The sequence below is a fragment of the Anolis carolinensis genome, chromosome 1 (genome assembly GCF_035594765.1).
Source record: "Anolis carolinensis isolate JA03-04 chromosome 1, rAnoCar3.1.pri, whole genome shotgun sequence".
Classification (NCBI taxonomy): domain Eukaryota; kingdom Metazoa; phylum Chordata; class Lepidosauria; order Squamata; family Dactyloidae; genus Anolis; species Anolis carolinensis.
In genome coordinates this window covers 325400572-325422471 of record NC_085841.1, presented here as the reverse complement: position 1 = coordinate 325422471, position 21900 = coordinate 325400572, and the positions used below count along the sequence as shown (strand labels likewise).

The following is a 21900-nucleotide window of genomic DNA, read 5'->3' as shown; positions in this document are numbered from 1 at the left end:
ATGTATTCATTAAATACAAATACTATGACATTAATGGGGCTATTGTTTAATAAGAATAAATACAATTATACTGGATATAATGAAATATTGTGCTGTAGGTCTCAGCTTCCCATTTGTTTCACTATTCTGATGATATTTACACCGCCTTTAGATTGAATTCTAGGTATACTTGTGTTTTATAACCTTCCATCCATCTACCAAGTTCAAGTAGGATATCCACATTTTGTCTCCATTATCAAGTGCCTTGAATATTGATTTGCTCAAACGTTAGGAATAAATATATTTGTGCTTTTCCTCCCTGCCTTCCCTACATGAGCCTTGACATTAGGGCTAGTCAAGCAGCCTTGATGCACACTCTGCCATGAGAAGTGAGCTACAGACATTATAATTTTACCGACAGTAGAAGTGAGATTGGGAAACTTGCTCAGGAGGTTTTTTTTAAAGCTCAGTTGGAATTCAAAATGAGTATAGGTAACAGCAGCATTTTGAGAGAAATTCCGCAGTAATGACAATACTAAACAAAAGAATAAAAAAGACCTTTCTATGATAATGTAACAAATATAGTAGGAACACTGCTGTAGGCTTCTATCCATAATTCTTTGGTAGTCAAGTAAAGAATGCTTGTAAGAGATGGCTATAAATCAATTTTGTAATAAAATCATACTGAAGTAAATGTAACACCTGAATTTGAGAGGTGCTCAGGAAATGGCGAGTCTATGGAGAGCTTCCTATTATCCATTAGTAGACAATGATTCTGAGCAGGATGACATTAAATCCCTTGCATTCTTTCTTGTACATCACCCGTTCAATATGACTCTTGCAGTCACAACACAAATGCAAATAACGGAACTGACAAAAAGATATACCTCAGAAGGTAATTGACCCAGATGATGTTCTTCTCATTTGCATTCTTGGCATTAATAGCAATAGTGGCACTAGACTGTATCCAAATATAACCTCCATTCTTCTGCATCCAGCGGTAGTATTTTGTTACACACTGACCCTTGTTCAGCACTGGATTGAGGGAAACAAAAGGAGTAAGGCATGCAATTAGCACTGTGTACAAAGGGGATTCATCCACACCCAGAGAGCACGCCACATGTACAAAGATATGGAAGGCCTTTTTCTTATTACATGTAATGGAATACATCATTACAATTACAAATAAACCCATTTCATTTCATACAGCCGTGCTAGAGAAGCAGAGGTTACTATCATTTCCAGTGTGATTTTAATCTGCTTTTGGCAGCTCAGGTACGCAAGGAAGAACCTTACAAATCTCTGTGGTTCACAGAGCATGGGATCCTATGTAGACATTTCCAATGCACTCAACATTAAATTGTGGTGTGTGTTTTTCCCCCTTTCTAAAAAGTTAAATTTCTGTGTGATTTATTCATAGCTCCTGGGTAAACCTCTTTGAGATTCTGGCTATTTGAAAGGTTTGGGAAGATACTGTACCCTAGTTCTTTGATCATTCCTCTTCATTGCAGGCGATATCAACTACTGAACTTACACATCTGTTTCTTTTGATCTTGTCAAACAGAATTTACAGTCCTCAGATGAACCAAATCTCCAATGGTCAGTAGGGGGAATGTCTGCGGAGACTTTGCTTAATACCGGAGCAAAATAAATCCACCAAAGAGCTGCAGGAGAAACTGTGGCCTAAGGGAGCTGCAGAATCGAGCGCATTAAAGCCAAGAGCTCTGTGCGGCGTCTGAAGTGGGTTCCGACAAGGGAGGACAAGTGAAAGCAATCAGTTCGGAGGTGGGAAATACTTAAATAGACAGATGTTGAAATCTGTCTCAAGCCGGCACCTTGCCAACCTAAAACTGGTTTTGCCTCTGTGAAAAGACAAAAAGCTGTAAACCATTTGCTGGGATAAGCAAGCTCTGTGTGTGTGTGTGTGTGTGTGTGTGTGTTTGGCACAAATTTAGACAATGCGTTTGTTATTCTTATGGCACCAGCTTGAGCTTATTTCCTTGGTTTTGTTTGCTCTCAATCTTGCAAAGTCTTGCACACTAGAGGGCAGTGTGCCTTCACACACATTTCCACTTTTGGCATGTCCTTGTCTCCGTCTGCTAAAATGAAAAACCTCTAACTGCTGTAATAAATTTGGCTAAATTAGCTGCTAAATGGTTATCTCAAGTAATATGTATTTGCATTAATCATCTTGCTCTAAACCAGAACAAGCCAGAGTCCTAAAGACGTAGTAAATTCATATTGTCCATTTAATTATGGCTAATAAGTGCTTCATATACAATAGTTTCATGAAGTACATTTTGATTTTTTTGCGTTGAAGAGGTGGGGAAAAGAGTTGGAAAAGAAGCCATAGGGGCAACAGAACTGAAACTTGGAAATGAAACTACACTTTTAAAATTAGGCAGTACCTCTACATTAAGAAAATGTAAACTACATAGTAGCATCTGAACCATATGAATCAACATTCTGATTAGCTTCTTAATCTGGACAAAAATCAAATCAGAGATTTTGTCACTTATTTTGCCGTGGGAGATTAATAAAAAAGGATGACTTGCTTGCCATCCCATCTCCTACAAGACCAATGTGTCCACAGTATACAATCAGAGCATTGTATTATCCTTTTAATTGCCATGGTTTCAGCTAATTGAATTCTGTGATTTAGTAAGTTTTTCTTAAAATTTGCTGCTTGAGAGTTCTAGTGCTGTAGCCCAGGCAAGATGCAGTAGAGTTCTTTGTCAGGGTATTATATGTACTGCATGACTATAACCCCAGGCCAGGGGCATAATAGATAACAGTGGAATCAAACTGGTTTAACCATATATTTTAGATCTCATGAGAGGGAGCAAACTCCATTCTTTCCCCAAGATACAATTTGTTGTAATAACAGTAAAGGTGATTATATGGTCACATCCGGTGCCCCCAGTTTGCTCTAGGTCACATCCAGCACTCCTTAGATGGGCTAGCCTACAACTTCTATGCTCTCCAACCAACATAGCCAACTACAACTCTCATCTCCACAATGAGAACAAGAATGGCATTGTTACTTAAGGGGTGATGGGGATTCAAAACACTCGGAGGATGCATAGTTAGGGAAGACTGATGAAGAAAGGGAAGTAGCTTTAAGGCAGTGGTTCTTCAACCTGTAGGTCTCCAGGTGTTTTGGCCCACAACTCTCAGAAATCCCAGCCAGTTTACCAGCTGTTAGCATTTCTGGGTGTTGAAGACCAAAACATCTGCTTTAAGGGTTTTCTTGACTTCTATGCTGGGAGAAAGGTGGGGTATAAATTAAAGAGATTGATGATATATATGCCACTGAATATTAATTTTCCCCTTTAAGTTGCAAAAAAGGCAAAGATTTAAAAAGTTCTTTTTTGGTCTTCAGCTCTCCAGCCATTTTTGCTCCAGTCCTACCTATTTTAGAGCCTGATATATTCACAAGCAGGACATCAATTTTTATTAATGAAGGAACTGATGCATAATTTCCATAGCACTATATATAGAAAGGTATACAAACTGACATCCTTGTAGATACATTTTGTTTTGACTTGGGAAAAAAACCTTTTTTACGCCAAAGTGTTTTGACATTCCAACAAATTGACAGGAAGTGAATTTTGAAAGCTCAGTCAGTTCTATTTTGTAACAGGAGCAAACATTTGCAATTTGGGTTATACTGTTTTGTAAACAAGTTAAAGCTTACAGGATTTCATACATTTATATCTAATCAAAAGGCTCTTTGCTTTTTTGTATTCCTGTTTAAGAGGTATTCTGATTCACGCAATGCTAAACTGGATGAATAAGCAAAAATGGTGGCAAAACACTAACTACCTTGTGTACAGCTTTTCTGTCAAAGAGTGAATGTGCTCATGTTAAGAAAGCAATTTTAGAAAAATTCCTCTGAGTAATTGTTCTGATTGAGTTTTGGGAAGAAGAATTACTCAGAGGAATCTGCAGTTTTCTGGTCATAAGTCGTGTTGAATCTACTGTCCTTTGAGTGGACATCCACTCTCTGTGCAGTAACTCATTAATTTGCTGGAGCAAAATGAGATGGAAGGACTCTGTCCCTTGTTTTGTGGCAAAGGTACCACTTTTGGAAACTTCTGTGAGTGGAAACTGTGTATGTGTATATTCATTTCTGAGGGTGAAGATTAAAGCCATCTAAACTGCCACTAGATCTCTTGGTTGAGGTGGAAGCGACAGCACAAGCCGGGCTTGTGTCTTTTGGGGCAACCTTGTCAGTGCCAGATAGTCATTTGGGTGAGTTCATTGGGGAGATTGTTGAGCTAAGATTCTGGTCTTTTTTTGGGGGGGGGGGAGGCTGTTTGTGTGCATTGGGTGGAAGCTTGCTGGCTTGATCATTTGGGTTGTATTGTTTTGGTGCAAATAGTCTCAGGTCATTTGCTCGAGCAAGTGGTCTCAGGACAGAAGGGCATTTGCACAGAGAAAGTAGATCACAGGAAGTAGGTCAAAGGCTTCTTGGGGAGGAGCTAATTGCCTCTAGCTATCTTGGTTGGGAGGGGAGCTAACTGCCAAAAAGTGGGCCCAACACCTGGATATCTTTCTTACAATCAGGGGCAGCCCCAGGAGGATGGACAGTAAAATTGAGTGTGTGTTCATTGTCCCAGTAACAATGATTCTATCCACTGCTCCTAGAAAGTTACATTCCTTGAAACTTGTAGAGAGACACTACATAGGTGGGGGGGGGGGGGGGGGGAGAAAAGGGATCTGGTGATGTAAAGTGGGAACGACAGGAGGATCCAAGGTAGGCAATAAATCCACAGCTTGGAGAAGTTAATTTTTACACAATAATGCCAAAATAATTGATGTTCAGAATTAGCCCCATGATCAGTCTTGAATCTGAGCTAATTGGATCCAACTGAAGAGAAGATGCCAAAGCTGCTTCTTTCCTTCAAAGTAGCCAGTTCTTCAAACTGTTCAACTGGCCAATTGTTTTTCCAGTTATTTCTAGAACTAGTAACATAACTCTGCACAAGACTGCCTGTCATGCTACAGAAACTATTATGGCTAACTGGAAAGATTTACGGGACATCATATTAGGGCTGAATTATGCCAGAAGGCATCTTGTTAGGGGCTAGCAACACAACCTGGGGCAATTCCTTTCAAAATGATAATTTTCCATCCGCTCCAAGCACCATATTCTGTGTCTTCCTCACATGTTCATCAAGTCTCACTTCTAAACCCTTCACAGTTAAGGCCTTAAGCTTAAAGATTAAAGTCATTCAAGTGATAGGCAAACCAAAGCCTGCTGCTGAGCCTAAGCATCACAGATGTAATTAATGGGCAAGAGATATGAAAAATTACTAAACATTTTACTAGCTTTTAGGTAGGTTTGTGCATTTACCAGCATCCTCAAAAATGTAAAATACTTCTCTCCAGACTTGGATAATAAGTGTTCATTGGTGCTGTTCATGTATTTACTCTTTTTGATATGTGTGTGTGTTTTTTTTTTTTACTTTAATCATAACTGTTTGGTGAGATTTTTTTTATCTGGATGGTTTATTATTTTAAGATGAATCTATCATTTGAGATTTAAAATGAAGAGGAGACATAAAGGGAAAGAAGGAGAAAAATACAAATGAAAGATTACTTACTTAAATTATTGTGATTGTATTGTATTGCCAGGGAGAGAAAAGGAAACTAATGGGAGACTATGGTGTCAGAATTATTTGACCACCCTTGGGGATTATGGACTTTGACTTGGGGGTGGTCAAGAGGGCAGAGGAGTGGTACCATTTGCTCCTCTGCCCTAGGCAGCTAAATGCCTTAGGCATTTTTAGGTGGACCTTCTCCTTGGCTTGCCTCAGGCAAGACACCACTTTTTAGCTTAACTAGACACTTACTTCACAGGGCTATAATGGTGACATGATGGTGAATGAGGTTTCTTCCTTAACATTCTTTGGAGGGAGGAACTTAACTTTATTCAGTAAAAAAGTTCTAGTTTATTCACATGACACTCACACCCAAATACCCCTCTGTTAATCAAAAGTGTGCCAAATCCAAAAGAAAAAATCCAAGAGTAAAGCTTTTCCAGGGAGTGACTTTTGTATCACCAACAAATTTCTATTCCTGGTCCCTTCAAACAAAGATGGCTAATAGGTTTTATTGGATTCTTTTGAAACGCTCTCATTTATTTTGCTTGGCCTCAGTGATTACCATACAAAAGGCTCAGGGTGCCTCTCATGAGAAAATCTCATGAAGACTGCACGACATCTGAGTGATATATTTGTGATATCCTGAACACATTTCTGACAAAGAGACACCAGTTTTCATTGGAAATTGTGTTTACAGTGAAATAAGAGAAAAATTATTATTATTTTATTATTAAACTTTATTTGTACCCCGCTAGCATCTCCCGAAGGACTCGATGCAGCTTACAAAGGCCAAGGCCTCAACACACAATATAACAATACAAAACAAAAGGCAAATTAAAAACAATTAAAACAGTATAAACAACAATAAACAATACGCTAAAACACAATAAAACTGGGCCGGGCCAGAGTAATGGGTACAAGATTAAAAGTGCTGATGTGACAGGTGATATATAAGGCTTCTAGGGCAAGTGCAGAGTGCGATATACGATCTTAGTTCTAATAAAGTGCTTATGGGACTTGGTATTGGAGATTTCCTATTAATCTGGGAAGGCACATTGGAACAGCCAGTTCTTCAAGTTCTTTCTGAAGACTGCCAATGTAGGGGCCTGTCTGAGATCCTTGGGGAGGGTGTTCCAGAGTCGGGGGGCCACCACAGAGAAGGCCCTGTCTCGTGTCCCCACCAACCACGCTTGCGACGCAGGTGGGATCACAAGCAGGGCCTCTCCAGATGACCGAAGTGAACGCGTGGGTTCGTAGACGGAGATGCGGTCACGGAGAAACATATGCTTTTTTCTCATAATGTTTAGTTCTGTGGGAGCCGCCGGTGGCGCAGTGGATTAGACTGCTGAGCTGCTGAACTTGATGCCCAAAAGGTCTGTGGTTTGAATCTAGGGAGCTCCTGCTGTTAGCCCCAGCTTCTACCAACCTAGCAGTTTGAAAACATGCAAATGTGAGTAGATAAATAGGTACTGCTCCAGCGGGAAATTAATGGCACTCCATGCATTCATGCCAGCCAAATGACCTTGGAGGCGTCTACAGACAATGCCAGCACCAACCCCCAGAGTTGGACACGACTATATTTAATGTCAGAGGAAAACCTTTACCTTTACCTTAGTTCTGTGTGTAAAACAAATCAAATCAGTATAGGTTTGTTTCTACAGTTATATTCGAAAAGGACACAGTTTCTTCTTGTAAGAAGAAATCAAAGACCAAAGGTTGTAAACAGTGAGTTGTGTTTTATAACAAAGAAGTAGCTTGATCCAGTTTGATGAGGAGCTGAAGAAACCTTATATTGCGAACAGCCTTTCAAAGTGAAGCAGCTTACAATAGAACATTTCACTAGCACACAAATGTATGTAAAAGCTACAGTATATTGTATATTCAGGTAAGTATAAAGAGGAAATGATGAGATCAGCTTACAGTTAAAGCTTCACATTCCTGCAGCTTCATAAAGAGCCTCATTCTAGTATGGAAAATGTGAAGGTTGCATCTGTGCTATTTACAGCTTCTGCAGAAATAACCTTATCAATGAGTATGGTATGTTGATATTCAATTTGTTTTGCTATGAAAATATTGTTAATTTATTGGAAGGAGAAAAAGCAGCTCTGCACTTAGTGCCACAGTTGGACACTTAGCTGTAAATACCAGTTCTCTTTTTACATTCACAAAACTGGCAGGCGAAACATGAAAAGGAATACTGACTCTTTAATCTCCTCTTCTCCACCTAAGGCCCAAGGCAAGCTGACAGGGTAACTTCATTCTGGAAACAGAGTAGTGCGAGTTTTTTTTTTAAAAGAAAAATTCTGGATTACTTTTTCTTCTGCTTTTGAAAACTGTGGACTATAGGGGAATAAACCTGGCACTGACTTAAAACACGAACAGGTTTCTTTATCTGAAAAGTTATAGTCCTTGATGCTCACAGGAAGGTCATTTTCAAAACCCGTGGGGAAAATAGCATCAGAGATAGACAGAGTACATTAAGAGGGCCTTATTTGCTTGAAACAGAGAATTTCTTTCATAGCCGCTCCCAGAACCAAGTGAGTCTTTGATGTTGATCTTTTCTACAGATTTTGCAATTTTTGAGCAAGATGATTTAAATAGTAGACATCTGCACATTAGTTTTGTGTAGTAAAAACAACCACAATATTTAGCAAACTCATGCCATGAATGATACTTAAACTGAATTATGAACAGAAAAGCAAGGGGAACTAGGTACTAGGTATCATCTTCTCTCATCACGAATCTGTTAATTAACATTAAGGATCAGTTCTCCCTTCCAAGAACAGAAAGAAAAAGAAGGAATGGGGAAAACATACAGCTTCTGTCCTCTCAGCCCATACCCTCCATTTATCTCAATTTGGCAGGGAAAGTTCACATTAATCCTCTATTTTCTCACTTTTCACACTTCTATTCAAATATCCCAGTTTTTGTCTTCTCCTCCTACTTTTCCCTTTGTTCTCAGCTTACTTCAACTGCAGAAACATTCAAAGTGCAAAATTTTCAGGAGTGAATGTGGTGAGAGAAATAAGGAAGAGGTTGCATTTTGCTCTTCCCTGTAGGCACAGACAAAAGTAAACCCCTGCAGCCTTTGCAAGGGCTTGTGTGCTCTTCCATATTAATAACTTCTGACACTCTGATGCTATTTCTCCACATGTGTCTGGATTCTCCACTTCAAATCCAGGAAAAATTCAGGATTAGACACATTCGCTATGTAGCAAAATCCAAAATCCACAATGCAGTGATACCTGCGTTAGACCAATAAAGTTGTATAAAGTATTTCAGATTTGCATAAAGGTTATAGTCCCAGGTGCTTTATTCCTATGCACAAAGGGTGATCTTGTCTGGCCTCACTAGCAGGTGATCCAGTTCAAAAGAGGAAATCTCCCTGCATTTTTGGGACTATTGCTACTTTTCATAGTTCTCTAGGGACCACTGCTTGGTTGGGGTTGATATGCTTCTCTAAGTGGCAATTCCTAATTTTGAGGGGGGAAATGTCTTAGCAATTTGCAGTATTCTGATTTTTAACTCTCATTTCAATTTATATTTCTGTCAACCCTTCTTCTCTTTTTCCCACCTAATAATTAATAATTGGACTGTCTTAGCCCAGGATTTTCAAGGTAAAAGGCTTTAGGAGTGGTTTCTCCATTACCTTCTACTGCACGATATTAACAAGTGTTAAGTACAGTGTCACTGTCATTGTCTCTGAGATATCCTCTGCCATTGTCACCCAACTAATGCTGTTGCTCAACAGCTGTTTGGCACATTTAGTCTGGCTTCTCAGCCTGTCGGACATGGACAACTATACTAGCAACTCTGTTACCATCGTCAAAATATAGTTAACATATTTAAGAATATATTCTCCCACATCATAAAATAAAATCATAATGAGGGTCCACAACATTTGAGAAGCTTGAACATATGAGGTATAAGAGGCAATATGTTTTTGTGCACCAAGCTTTGACTACACACATTTTACAATTCAGCATAAAATAAGCAGACTTGTTAATAAGGGCATCTAACTCTCAGGTAATTATCCTTAAAGGTAATTCCTTGGATTGCATTACAGTGAAATCAATGTAGCTAACATCTAAGGGCATCCTTAATGAATTTGATGCCAGGAATCTATATGAACAGGTCATTTCTACAATCAAAAATGTTGGATGGCGTCAGACTGATGTTTTAGCAAGGAATAAAAATATTGCAGGTCTCAGTAAGAATATAAGATGTATTCATATATATAAAGCAAATTTGAAAGGTTCACATGCTTTAAATACAATGAATTGGATGCAAAGTTCAATGGCTACAGGGCCATTGAAAACTATGATTATGTCCCAGAACTAAATGGCTCGACTTAAGCTACTATTATGTAAACAGATAGAACTTGGTCAACTGTTAGATCTCTGGATAAGGAGTCTGTTTCATACTGAACCAAACCATAAATCTATTTAGCTCAGCTTTATCTGAACTTATTGGTACCAACTCATTAAGATTTCAAACAGCTCTATCTTAGAATTTTAAGGAGTGAGTATGAGACTTTTTGTATCCAGATCTTTGTGTGATTAACAATAGATAAGTAAACACTTTTGACTTCAATTGTTCAATAACAATAGTGCAAAAAGACATAGTCACCCAAATTACATGCTTGAAACAAAGCTGTGCATAATCAGAAGTGGGATTTTGTTGGACTATTGGTTCTGGTCCAGTTCCAATGCTTAAATTACATTTCTGAATTCAGAATTCTCTTCAGGAGAGAAGCATAGTAAAATAAGATGCTATTTTTTGAAGTATCTGAAATATGTTTTTGTTGTATTTTTGCTAATTTGTACATTGAAAGAGTTTGATACTGAACTGAGTTACATACATAGTGATTTATATATGTATGTATGTGTGTGTGTGTGTGTGTGTGTGTGTGTGTGTGTGTGTGTATATATATATATATATATATATATATATATATATATATATATCACTATCTCTGTAAGATTTAAGCTGAATATAATTCATATATTTTACATGGTTGTGAATATTTGGTCAGAATAATAATACTTTGGTGCAAAACTGTAAACTCACATTTTTTGTACACTAGCCCTTTAACCCAAAGGCAACCAGAAGTTGAATCCAGATGACTAGGCCAGTGGTTCTCAACCTGAGGTCCCCAGATGTTTTTGGCCTTTAACTCCCTGAAATCCCAACAGTTGGTAAACTGACTAGGATTTCTGGGAGTTGTAGGCCAAAAACATCTGGGGATCCCAGGTTGAGAACCACTGGTCTAGACAATGTCTCCTCAGCAAAAGCCTGTCTGGTCCTTAATATGGGGCAAACCGTGTTAACCCAGTTTCTCTGCATTAAGCATAGTCAGAGAATGCTTTGGAGTTTTGCTGAAACTCTGGAGCAGCCCTGTACTTTGGGATGACTGTGAAGTGCCTGCACTACCAAGGAGAAGGAAGGGGGATCTGCTACCATTTGCATTGCCTCTTGCAGGCATCCAGAAATGGCCAGAAGCTCTCCTGGAACTCAGTGGCCATCCAGCAGTGCAGCAGTAATGGGAACAACACAGATAAGATGATAGTCCAGAAGGGGTGACGTGGTTTCAGCCCCACTAGACAGTCTTGACTGTTATTGCAGGATGGACATGGAAAATATAGCTTTCTCTGGTACTCAAGATTTATTTATTTTTTCGTGTCAGGAGCAACCGGAGTTGCTTCTGGAGTGAGAGAATTGGCCGTCTGCAAGGACATTGCCCAGGGGATGCCCGGATGTTTTGATGTTTTTACCATCCTTGTGGGAGGCTTCTCTCACGTCCCCGCATGGAGCTGGAGCTGATAGAGGGAGCTCATCCACTCTCTCCCCGGGTGGGATTCGAACCTGGCAGCTTTCAGGTCAGCAACCCAACCTTCAAGTCACTTAGTCCACTACGCCATCTGGGGGCTCCAGTTAGGGTACTCAAGATTACTACTCCAGACTGACTTGGGATTTAGTGGAGGTGAGGATGAGCCCATAGAGTACATTACAATATATTTTAATGAAAATCCTCCTTTTAAGGTCCTTTAAATCCTATAAATTGTGAGTTGCACCCAGTGAGCATAAAGTGCCATCCTCCCAACTGGTGTTTCTCTTCCCTTCTTCTCCATGCAGTACCCTGGGTTTGCTTGAGGCAGCAGTATTCTTTTTTTATTTTGGGGGGGGGGGGTGTCTACCATGGTTTCCATTCTATTTTTCTACCATGTGGCATTTTGTACCAAAAAGCCACTGTCTGTATATGCAGGTTGATATCTCATAGTAGTTAGCTGTCCTTGTTTATTTATTTATTTATTTACAGCATTTATATTCTGCCCTTCTCACCCCGAAGGGGACTCAGGGCGGATCACATTGCACACATAAAGGCAAACATTCAATGTCACAACATAGAACAGAGACAGAGACAAGATTCAGGCATGGGCTGGTCTCGAATTCATGACCTCTTGGTCAGAGTGATTTGTTGCAGCTGGCTGCTAACCAGCCTGCGCCACAGCCCGGCCTTAATCCTTATGCTGCAAGAAGTACTCTATTTCTGAGCTGGCTTCTAAGTTCACTTGCTCAAAAATCATCTTAATATGAGACATACTATCACACTAATTTAAAATCAACCTCTCTTGCTTTGGTGATTATCATAAACTTGTAGAACAGTGACATTCATTTGTATATTTTAGCATTTCACAGCAGCCACAGAATGCAAAAGCCTGACATTGGAATCAGTTTGATTTCTTTTATGATTGAAGATATTAAGCACTACAAGAGCATTGAAATTTCGATCTGATTAGGATCAAAATTCCTCAGGATCAAAACACTTCCTTTTTTCCCCCTACAGTTTTACTAATTGTGTGCTACTTGACATTGTGAAGTTATTCCACAGCATGATAGCAAAACTTGTGAAGTGTGTTTTTACTGTCAAGAATTATCGAATCATTCTATCTCATTTTTATGGGCTTAAGGTTATTAAAAGAATAAAAAAATATATAATTGATATGTACAAGTTAAAAGGCTTAGTTCATTTGTAGTTGGAGAGTGAACCACTAAGTAATATTAAGTGCGTCAACAGAAAATTCTAAGCGAAGCAGCACAAAAAAAGCAGCCATGTATGTGTAACTGATTCACAGGAAAATATTGTAAAAGCAAGAACACTTGGAAAATGGGAAGCAGTGAATAAAGTGATTGTGAAGCAGCTTTTTTTTTTTTTTAAGGTTTAGATTATTTCAACTGCTAGAATCCAAACAGAAGTGTATCAGAGAAAATGCTACCAAACGCAGTCATCAGAGACCTTTGCTTTATGGGAAATGAAGTGCCCTTGCTTGGTGTTCCTAAAGAATTGTGTTTCTTATAACAGTAAATCAAGTCCTGAAGAAATAAGATGATGTTTTCCAAGCAATAGCTGAGGGTGACAACTGTCTTTTAGTCAGTGTCAGGTTTATGAATTTAGACTTCAATTAAGATTCCAAAATGGAAAACCCCCCACATATTATATCTGTAGCTACACAATGCGAGTGATAGTATTCCCACAAGCAATATATATCCATTTTGTAGTTCATGTTATATTGTCTTTTGTTTGTGACCAAAGAACATTCACAATGTCCTCTAAAGGTCTTGACTCCTCTACATCCTGTCTGGGTTTCTAGCCAAAAAGTACTTGATGTTACTATTCAGTGAATGTCATTATGTTTCTTTTTTTAAAAAATGAGAAGATAAATGTTTCTACATTTTGTGACAACTATTTGTATATTTTTAGCAGGACATGGGCTTGCTAAATCAGAACAGGATTGTATGGTTGTACCGGAACATAGATTTTTAAAGAGGCTTTTTCATATATTAAAATGTTACAAAGTATATTAATCATCTTTGTTCCTCTTATCATTACAGCCATGAATGATATTTGAAAAAAGCAGACTAAAAGGAGATTTGTTTGACATGAGATTAATATGGAAGTAGTAAAAAAGACCCAGTATTCAAATGCAGCTCTGCAGTAATAACCTTTATTGCAGAATTGCTGCCATACTAATGGAAGGGCACAGCATTCCCCCATGTCTGTCCAAAACAGAGCTGATAATGGAGTGCAAAGGCCTAGCAAAATGTGGTGCCGGGATAATTTTTAGTACTTGAATGCAATTTCCAACCCAGGGCCCTCCACCTGTATTGGAACATAACTTCCCTAATCCTCCAGGCAACTGATACATTGGGTCAGGAATTACAGAAGTTAGCTAGAGATGTAGGTGGAAGTTACTTGGAGGACTGTAGTTCTCCATATGAATCTGTCTGTGTTTTGAAATCCTGTTGGGAAGTTTCAGATAGGTCTAGGTCAGTCAAACTGTGCTCCTCCAGGTGTTTTGGAATTTAGCTCTCAGAAATCCCAACCTGATTTCTAGTTGTTAGGAATGGTGGGAGCTGAAGTCCAAAACATCTGGAGGAGCACAGTTTGAGAAACACTGTTTTAGGTTATTTGAAGGACAGTATTCTCCCATACAGAGCTGGCCCTAGGCATTTTTCAAGTGAAGGGGAACAGAATTTTGCCACCCCCAAAACCAATCACTGAAAAATAAAAGCATCGGATAAGCAAAAATGTAGATAATAAGGAGGGATTAAGGAAAAGCCTATTAAACATCAAATTACATTAAGATTTTACAAATTAAGCACCAAAACATAATGTTTTACAACAAATGAACAGAAAAAGCAGTTCAATACATGGTAATGTTATGTAGGAATTACTATATTTGCGAATTTAGCACCAAACATTGAACAGGGATATAGGGCAGTGTGGACTTAGATAACCCAGATAGCCCCTGGTATTAAAAAAAACTAAAAAATCAGGACCATAAATAAAGAACAATACTATGAAAACAGGAGAAATCCAGACATTCGTTCTCACCAGGAAGGCGTTCGGGGCTTTGGGGAGCAAAGAAGCACTGCTTCTCTGCTCTCCAAAACAGCGACCTCGGCTCCTTCCTTGCGGAGGGAGGTGCGGTGGCGGAGGCAGGTTTCAGGTGACAGGAGTTGCATCGATGGTGCCCCCAACAAGATGGTGTCACAGGCAACTGCCTAGTTGGCCTGGTGGTTGAACCGCCTCTGCTCCCATATGAACCTATATGTATTTTGAGATCTGCTGGGGAAGTTTTAAACAGGTCTTGGTAAAAGACCCCATGTCCCAGAACACTATGCCCAATAGCCTCCATCACGGAGACTGGCTGTAATTGTATGTAGTGGTTAGTGAGCCTTACTATTGTGCAGTTAAATATGTACCTATATTTGTAGCACAAACAATATGCAATCATAAGCAATGTGCAGCACATGGACTTCCATGTGAAATGGCAAGGCAAGAGGAATTCCACTTCAGCAAACTCAAACCACAAAAAAAATGCCAACCACCTCTGTAAATAAACTTATCCAACAGGCCTATGTTGCAGAATATGCACAGTGCATGCATACTGCCTAGGGAAAGATTTAAAGCAACAGCGTGAACAAATTGAAACTTAATCCAGGCAAGACAAATGTGCTCCTGGATAGTCAGATGATAGATTGAGAACAGGGAGTCAGCCTGTGCTGAATGGGGTTACATTCCCCAGAAGAACTGAGTTTGGAGCTTGGAGGTACTCCTGGATTCATCCCTAAGCCTGGAAGCTCAGGTTTCGATAGTGGGCAGGAGTATTTATGCAGTGAATGCTTGTAAACCATTTCTGTAGACAGTAGATTTGGCCATGATGATGCACAGCTTAGTTATATCTTGTTTGGATTATTATAATATGCTTTACAGAAGAGTATTCATAAAGCCTCAGTTGGTCCAAAGAGCAGCTGCAATTGGAATATTAACTGGGGTTGTCTCACAATTCACTTATGGTTCACATATAACTTATGTACATAACCTGTAGATAGTTTTGTACACTGTTTTAATAATGTTGTGCACGAAGCAATGTTGTGCACACTGAACCATCAGAAAGCAAAGATGTCACTATCTCAGCCACACATGTGGACTATTTTTGATTTTAGAGCATTGTGGATATCTGGGTGAGGGCTGCTCAATCTGTGACTTAATTATTGTGGCTATCCATCTTCTGTACTATGCCTAAGCAATATAAAACTGATGCCATATCTGCTGTCTGTGGTTTTCTTCCTGTAAAGGTTCTGGTAGAAAATAAGTATCCTTGTGCTCTTTGAGGAGACTTTTCTGGGCCTTCACAAACATCTTGAATTCATGAATTCTCCCAGCAGTTCTGTCAGTGCAACTACCCCAAATACATGCAATTCAAAATGAAACATAATAAATGTAAAAGTAAACAGATAAAAAGCAAAATAGGATAATTGCAATAGCTGGGGAAGACATCTCAAAAGAAAGTCAGAAAATTCTGAGAACACAAGCTTATATTATGGAATTAGAAAGGAGAAATCAACATTAACAACCATTCCTGAAAAGGAATGAGAATAAACAACACATCATAGTAATATTATTATTATATAGAACTGATTGAGAATTGTATAGAGAACCCATATGTATTATACCATATGCTTTTTGAGTAAGACCTCAGTGAGCTTAAAAAGGTACAAAAGAGAAAAATACACTTTAATACACTTTAGGAATTAAGAAGATGAGTCTTTTTAGCTTAGACTGAGAAAAAAAATCACAGACAAATGTGAGAAGTAAATTGATAATACCATGAAATGCATTCTATACTCCAAAATGTAGAAATCCACATAAAAAAAACAAAGTTAAAGTCAAATATACTGACAAAAAGTAACATAGATTTCAGAATTTATTGTCAGAGGATATTATGATGGGTGGTAGTATTAAATGGCTTTAAAAAAAGATTAGATGAATTTATGGAGCAAAGGTATTAACTATGACAATTAGCTATTAGGTATGATAATCAAGAATTAGGGATATCAACCAATTAAAGGATTTCTTAGTAATTACCTACTTTTAAGACAAAGTATTTAAACAAATGTGAATATTACTAAAATGTCAGTACCAATGGACTCTTGCTGTGTTGGAAATCTGCCTCAAGGAGAAGGTTTTGTCCCTTTCCTGTACTCAATAATGCATTTTGAGGCTACTACTATTAATCGAACATCATTCTGACTTGTACATTATGACACAAACACAAAACATGAATTAGATGAAATACTTCAAGCACACGATCTTGTCCACAAACTACATACAAAGTCACAAATTATGTAACATCTGTAAAGCTATATACCGCCTATTATTAAGGAATTAAGCATCAAGAAAGCAGGCAAATCTTAAAGGATTGGACAGAAAAGTCTACCAATTGTATAGAAGAATTATACTAGTGAAATTGAATTTTCTAACTATGCTTGTTCTATTTTTCAAACACTGAAAACTGAACACAAGTGAAAGATTAATACCAAGGCTCCAAAATAGTGGTTACAATGGAGGTCAAGACTAGATTCACTATGTCAGATTCACTAAGCTGTCCATGTGCAAAAGTGTTCTTTTAAAACATTCAAGGAAATAGGATATAAAATATGTCTCTTAATAAACAAGAGCCACCATTCATTACACAGGAGTCCATTTGCACACTTTCTTTCCCCTGTCTTGTAACAGTAACAAACCAGGAGCAAAAGAGCCTTTGTAATGCATGGCTTTCCCCAAAACATTGGCTGATGTTTGTTAAAAGATGATGCATTGAATAAGCGGGGCATTTAAATTACCCAAAGATAGCAATTCCTATAGTTTTCTTCCTGAATTGCTTCTTAAAGCAGATATGAATTGTATTAAATGCCACCTCATCAATCCTAGCTCTAGTGGGTTTAGGCCAGCCATGGGCAAGCGTTGGCCCTCCAGGTGTTTTGGACTTCAGCTCCCACAATTAGGAATTGTGGGAGTTAGTCCAAAACACCTGGAGAGCCAAAGCTTGCCCATGGCTGGTTTATACCCATTCTTCATTAAAACAACTAGGTCATTCATTAATGAAATAATTGCTATGTTTGTGCTCAATGATTAAAAACAAAAGAGATTTTTCTTCCGGCAAAGGCTATCTTGTCTTTAGGGTATTTTGAGTGTCTGCTACAAAGCCCACCTATGCCATGAGCACATATCTTGCATCACAGAGGAAAGTGTGTCTGTTAGAGCTGAAACACTCCCAAAGTAATCCAAGAAAAGAATGTGTAATACAAAGGTCCATAGTACTGGCAAGTAAATAACATTTCGAAACTAGTTAAAAATCAAAAACATTTTGTACAAGGCTAGAATACTTACGGTCTAAATGACTGTGCCTGATCCCTTCCACATCTTCAGCATGAATGAAGTGGTAACATCTCTTCCCTACGATATCTACAGGGGTCAGATCCATGTAATCACTAATCCTATAAAGGAAAAATAGAGCCTATAAATTGAGGACAGGGAAAAATGGAGGAACAGCAAACATCTTTTATTCTGATTCTATGCTATTTTACTTCAACATCTCTCTGTAAAGCTATTCTTGTGATACTAGTTTAACATTATTTTGCTGTGCTGGCCCAGATGTTGGTATGATCCAATCTCATGTTCTTATCTGCTATACAGAGAAGCTTGAGATTGGTTTCTTAGAAGTCGACTTTCCATCAATCTAGCACACCTGTACAGCTGCTGCAATTTATTAACACAGAGCACTGTAAGCATAAGACATAAAATCAAACCAAAGTTACATTAATTTATTGTTTTTTCTCTCTAAAAAACAGAACTAGAAAACCTGGTGCCTCCAGATGTTTTGCATCACAATTTTCATCAAACCCATCCTGTATGGCCAATGAGCAGGAATTAAAGAGATTTTAGTACAAAACATCTGGAGGACAGCATGCAGTTGAATCCAGCACATGTAAGCCGATACAAAGACAGCCTTCAGTAGGTCTGCTCTTGACCTCAGCCAACAAGATAATATAATTCTTTAAAATACAAAGCTCTTCATTAAACAAGTAAGATAATTCAAGGTTACATAATAAAATAAGAACATGCCATGTTTATGCTAAATGATTAGAGACACCTTTCATTTCAACAGATTGGTCTTCTATTGAGTATATTCACACACACACACAATCCTGTTCAGCTGTTTCCTAGCACAAAGTCCAAACTGACATTTCAAGCGATATCATTTAAATGCGGAGACATCCTGATGCCTGAGGGTGTTATCTTTTTTAGTCTTATTCAGCTGGGAGCACCACTTTCACTTCTGGCTCTTTCAACTGGGACTTTGTGGTTTATTCTGCTCAGAAACTTTTAAATCCTTTCAGTAGCTCTTCCTGCTCTGTGCTATGCTCAGCATCTCTATGTATGTGTGTTTCTGTTATTGATTGTCCAGATGTCAATGTCCTGAGGCGCCAGTGTTAAAAAAATACCCCCAAATTGAAAAACATGTTGAGTAAAGCAGCCTGGCCTGCTCAGTGTAGGCTTTTCCTTCCCTTTAATTCATTTTTATGTTTTTAATATAACATCCTATCATTTGCAGGGAAATCCTTTTGAGGGAGCTAATAGTTATTAGGATTTAAAGGGAATATTTTGCAGGGTTGCTCCCAAATGGGGCATAGTTAATACTAGCAAAGAGCCAGAGCTATCCAAGTACAAACAGAGTTCACACATTTAGAGTGCAGCGCCGACTGGAAAAAAACTACTCCCTGCAGTCAGTCTGAAAGATAGTAAGAACTAGGTGTGATAAAAATATTACCGCAAATTAGGGAGCTACCTGCCAGCTTCTCAGTATCTGACAGAAAATCACTTGCAGAAGTGATAGTTTTCTTTATAACTGTTTGCTCTCATCATCTGGAAACAGTAGAGTCTGTTACCTTTAGTCTCTTCCTCCAGAGTGGAGAGTGAAAGTTTGCTGTAGATGGAAGTTCTCCATCTTTGGGCTGAGATTAAGTTGAGGTGTTGCAGGATGAAAAGACTTGGAGGTGAATGTGGAAAATGAGAAGGTAACATGCAGCCTTCCTCCTGGACACATGCCTAGTTGCTTTGGGTCTGGAAGGACTGAAATGGGCATTTCTCTCCCTCTTTGTCCTTTCAATGTGTGTGCGGGACACAGAAATGAGCTTTAAAAAAGTAGCTGGGAGTGAAAGTACCATTATTTGCTTTATTGCTTATCTTGAAATGGTTAAAAGGAGACAATGGAAATAGTGTCACTTCTACAGCAGGAGTCATCAAACATTTTAAGCAGAGGGCTGGTTTATGGTCTCTCAGACTGTTGGGGAGCCAGACAATAGTTTGAAAAAACCAATTCCTATGCACACTGCACATATCTTATTTGTAAATATATGTACATGAAAGAATAATATTACATTTAAAATGAAGAATAATTTCAACCAACATAAACGTATCTATATGTCAATGGGAAGTGTGGGACTGCTTTTGGCTGATGAGGTAGTTAAGTTAATTAGGATTGTTTTTGTTGTATGTCTTCAAATTGTTTCAGAATTAGGGCAACCCTAAGTCTAAAGTTTAGGGCGAGGGCTGGGTTAATGACCTGGGGGGATATCTAGCCCGCGGGCCTTAGTTTGGGGATCCCTCCTCAACTGGCTTGTCACTAGCTGCAGGCTATTGTCTAGCTGCTATCACTGCATCTGCACTGTAGAATTAATGCAGCATTGACACTTTTTTAACTGGTATGGCTCAATGCTACAGAATCATAGGAGTTGTAGTTTTATAAGATTTTCAGCCTTCTCTGCCAAAAAGTGCAGTTCTCTCAACCAACTACAAATATCAGGATTCGGTAGGATTCTGTAGCATTAAGCCATAACAATTAGAGTGGTGTCAAACTTCATTTATTTTACAGTGTAGATGTACCCCAAATTTTACAATTCCCCCTCCTGGAAGTCATGTCCAACTGTATATCCTCTTTTACTACATATAGTATTTGCAAAAGTGGGGAACATTTGAATTCTTTTAATTGGAATCGATGTAACAGGTTATTCCTCAACAAGTCTTAGAAAGCAGTGATATTTCTACATTTTATTTCATAGGATAAATGTGAATATATTACATACTCTACAGAGATTACAGTATTTTTTAAAAGAAAGCTAAAACTACAGACTGAATATCTGTGTTTCCAACTAAAAAGTAGGATATCACATAACAGGAGTACATATTAACATGAAAAGCAGACCCACAACTCAGAATGCTTTTTTTACAAGAGACCCTCCAAATCTTGATAACATCCCAGTGAAGGTTGATGGGAGCTTATGTCCAACATCTGGAGAGCCAGGGGTTGACATTCTCTCCCTTTGTGTACCATGGATAAGCTTGTGGAGCAATCAGAGTACAAGTAAAATAAGCTAAGGAGAATATTACTCATTATTAAGACAGTTTGGATGACATACTTTGCAATTGTATAGTTTTGTGATTTGTTCTTGCTCCATTTCTTTGTTATATGTGTACTTGTATTTAAGATTGCATGCCTGTGGCAGGACCCATTATTGTTTGTTTGTTTTATTGTACAGATGACACAACAGAACAATAATAATTTGGATGTGTAGCCAAAATTATTGACAGAAGCCAAATCACTCACAATATATGCTTCTGTATTTTATTAGAGTGTGAGCAGAAGTCATAAAATCCCTATACAAACTAGGATTCATAGCTTACATACCACTCTTGTATTTAATTATATATACAATATAATTAAATAACTATATATACAATATAATTATGACATCTCAATATTTGTTAATGTATTGTTGTTTAGAAGGTTGTTGGAAGATTTTGTGTTTTATTTAGTTTTTAAGGAAAGCTTTATTTACCAATTTAGGGATTAGCTCAAAATGTAATGCAGGAAGATCCTGTGAATCTGGAGAAAGGAGTAATATTGAACTAAGATGACCTTGATTTGGACTCCCTGTTCTATTTACTGAGGATCATCAGATAACACATGAGGATTATGAGCAGGGACAGTTTTTTTTATAAAGCATATGTACAAAAGAGTCAGCATGGTATAGTGGTTTGAGTGTTGGACTAGGATACTGGGAGGCCAGGTTTTGAATCCCTGTTTGGCCATGAAAACCTACTGGGTGACCCTGGGTAAGTCACATTATCTCAGCTTCAGAGGAAGGAAAGAGCAACCAGATCAAATTTTGCCAGGAACTGACTTGAAGGCACACAACAAAAACAAGAGGCAGAATTACCTATGACAGTTCTATATGCTCCAGTGTTATTAAGGATAAAAAACATATGGAAGGGAAAAAGAATCAATGTCGATTCTGCAAAGGTAACTCCTGTCTTATTAATCCTCTAAGTTATTTCAAAGTGTCAGTATGCATGTGGAGAGGAATGAATCGGTAGACATTGTCTAATCGGACTGCCCAAGGG

The 21900-nt window shown here is 38.3% G+C and overlaps 1 protein-coding gene across 19 annotated transcripts in view; it reads right to left on the bottom strand.

Annotated features, from left to right (window-relative positions):
- Window positions 1-21900, bottom strand: part of npas3 (neuronal PAS domain protein 3) — an 835855-nt gene that overhangs the window by 6988 nt on the left and 806967 nt on the right. For all 19 annotated transcript variants that reach the window (XM_062967540.1, XM_062967559.1, XM_062967568.1 and 16 more), the window contains 2 exons: window positions 17827-17933; window positions 867-1014 (listed from right to left, as the gene is read on the bottom strand). In XM_062967540.1, the coding sequence (XP_062823610.1) occupies window positions 867-1014; window positions 17827-17933 (255 nt within the window). The remainder of the gene's footprint in view (window positions 1-866; window positions 1015-17826; window positions 17934-21900) is intronic.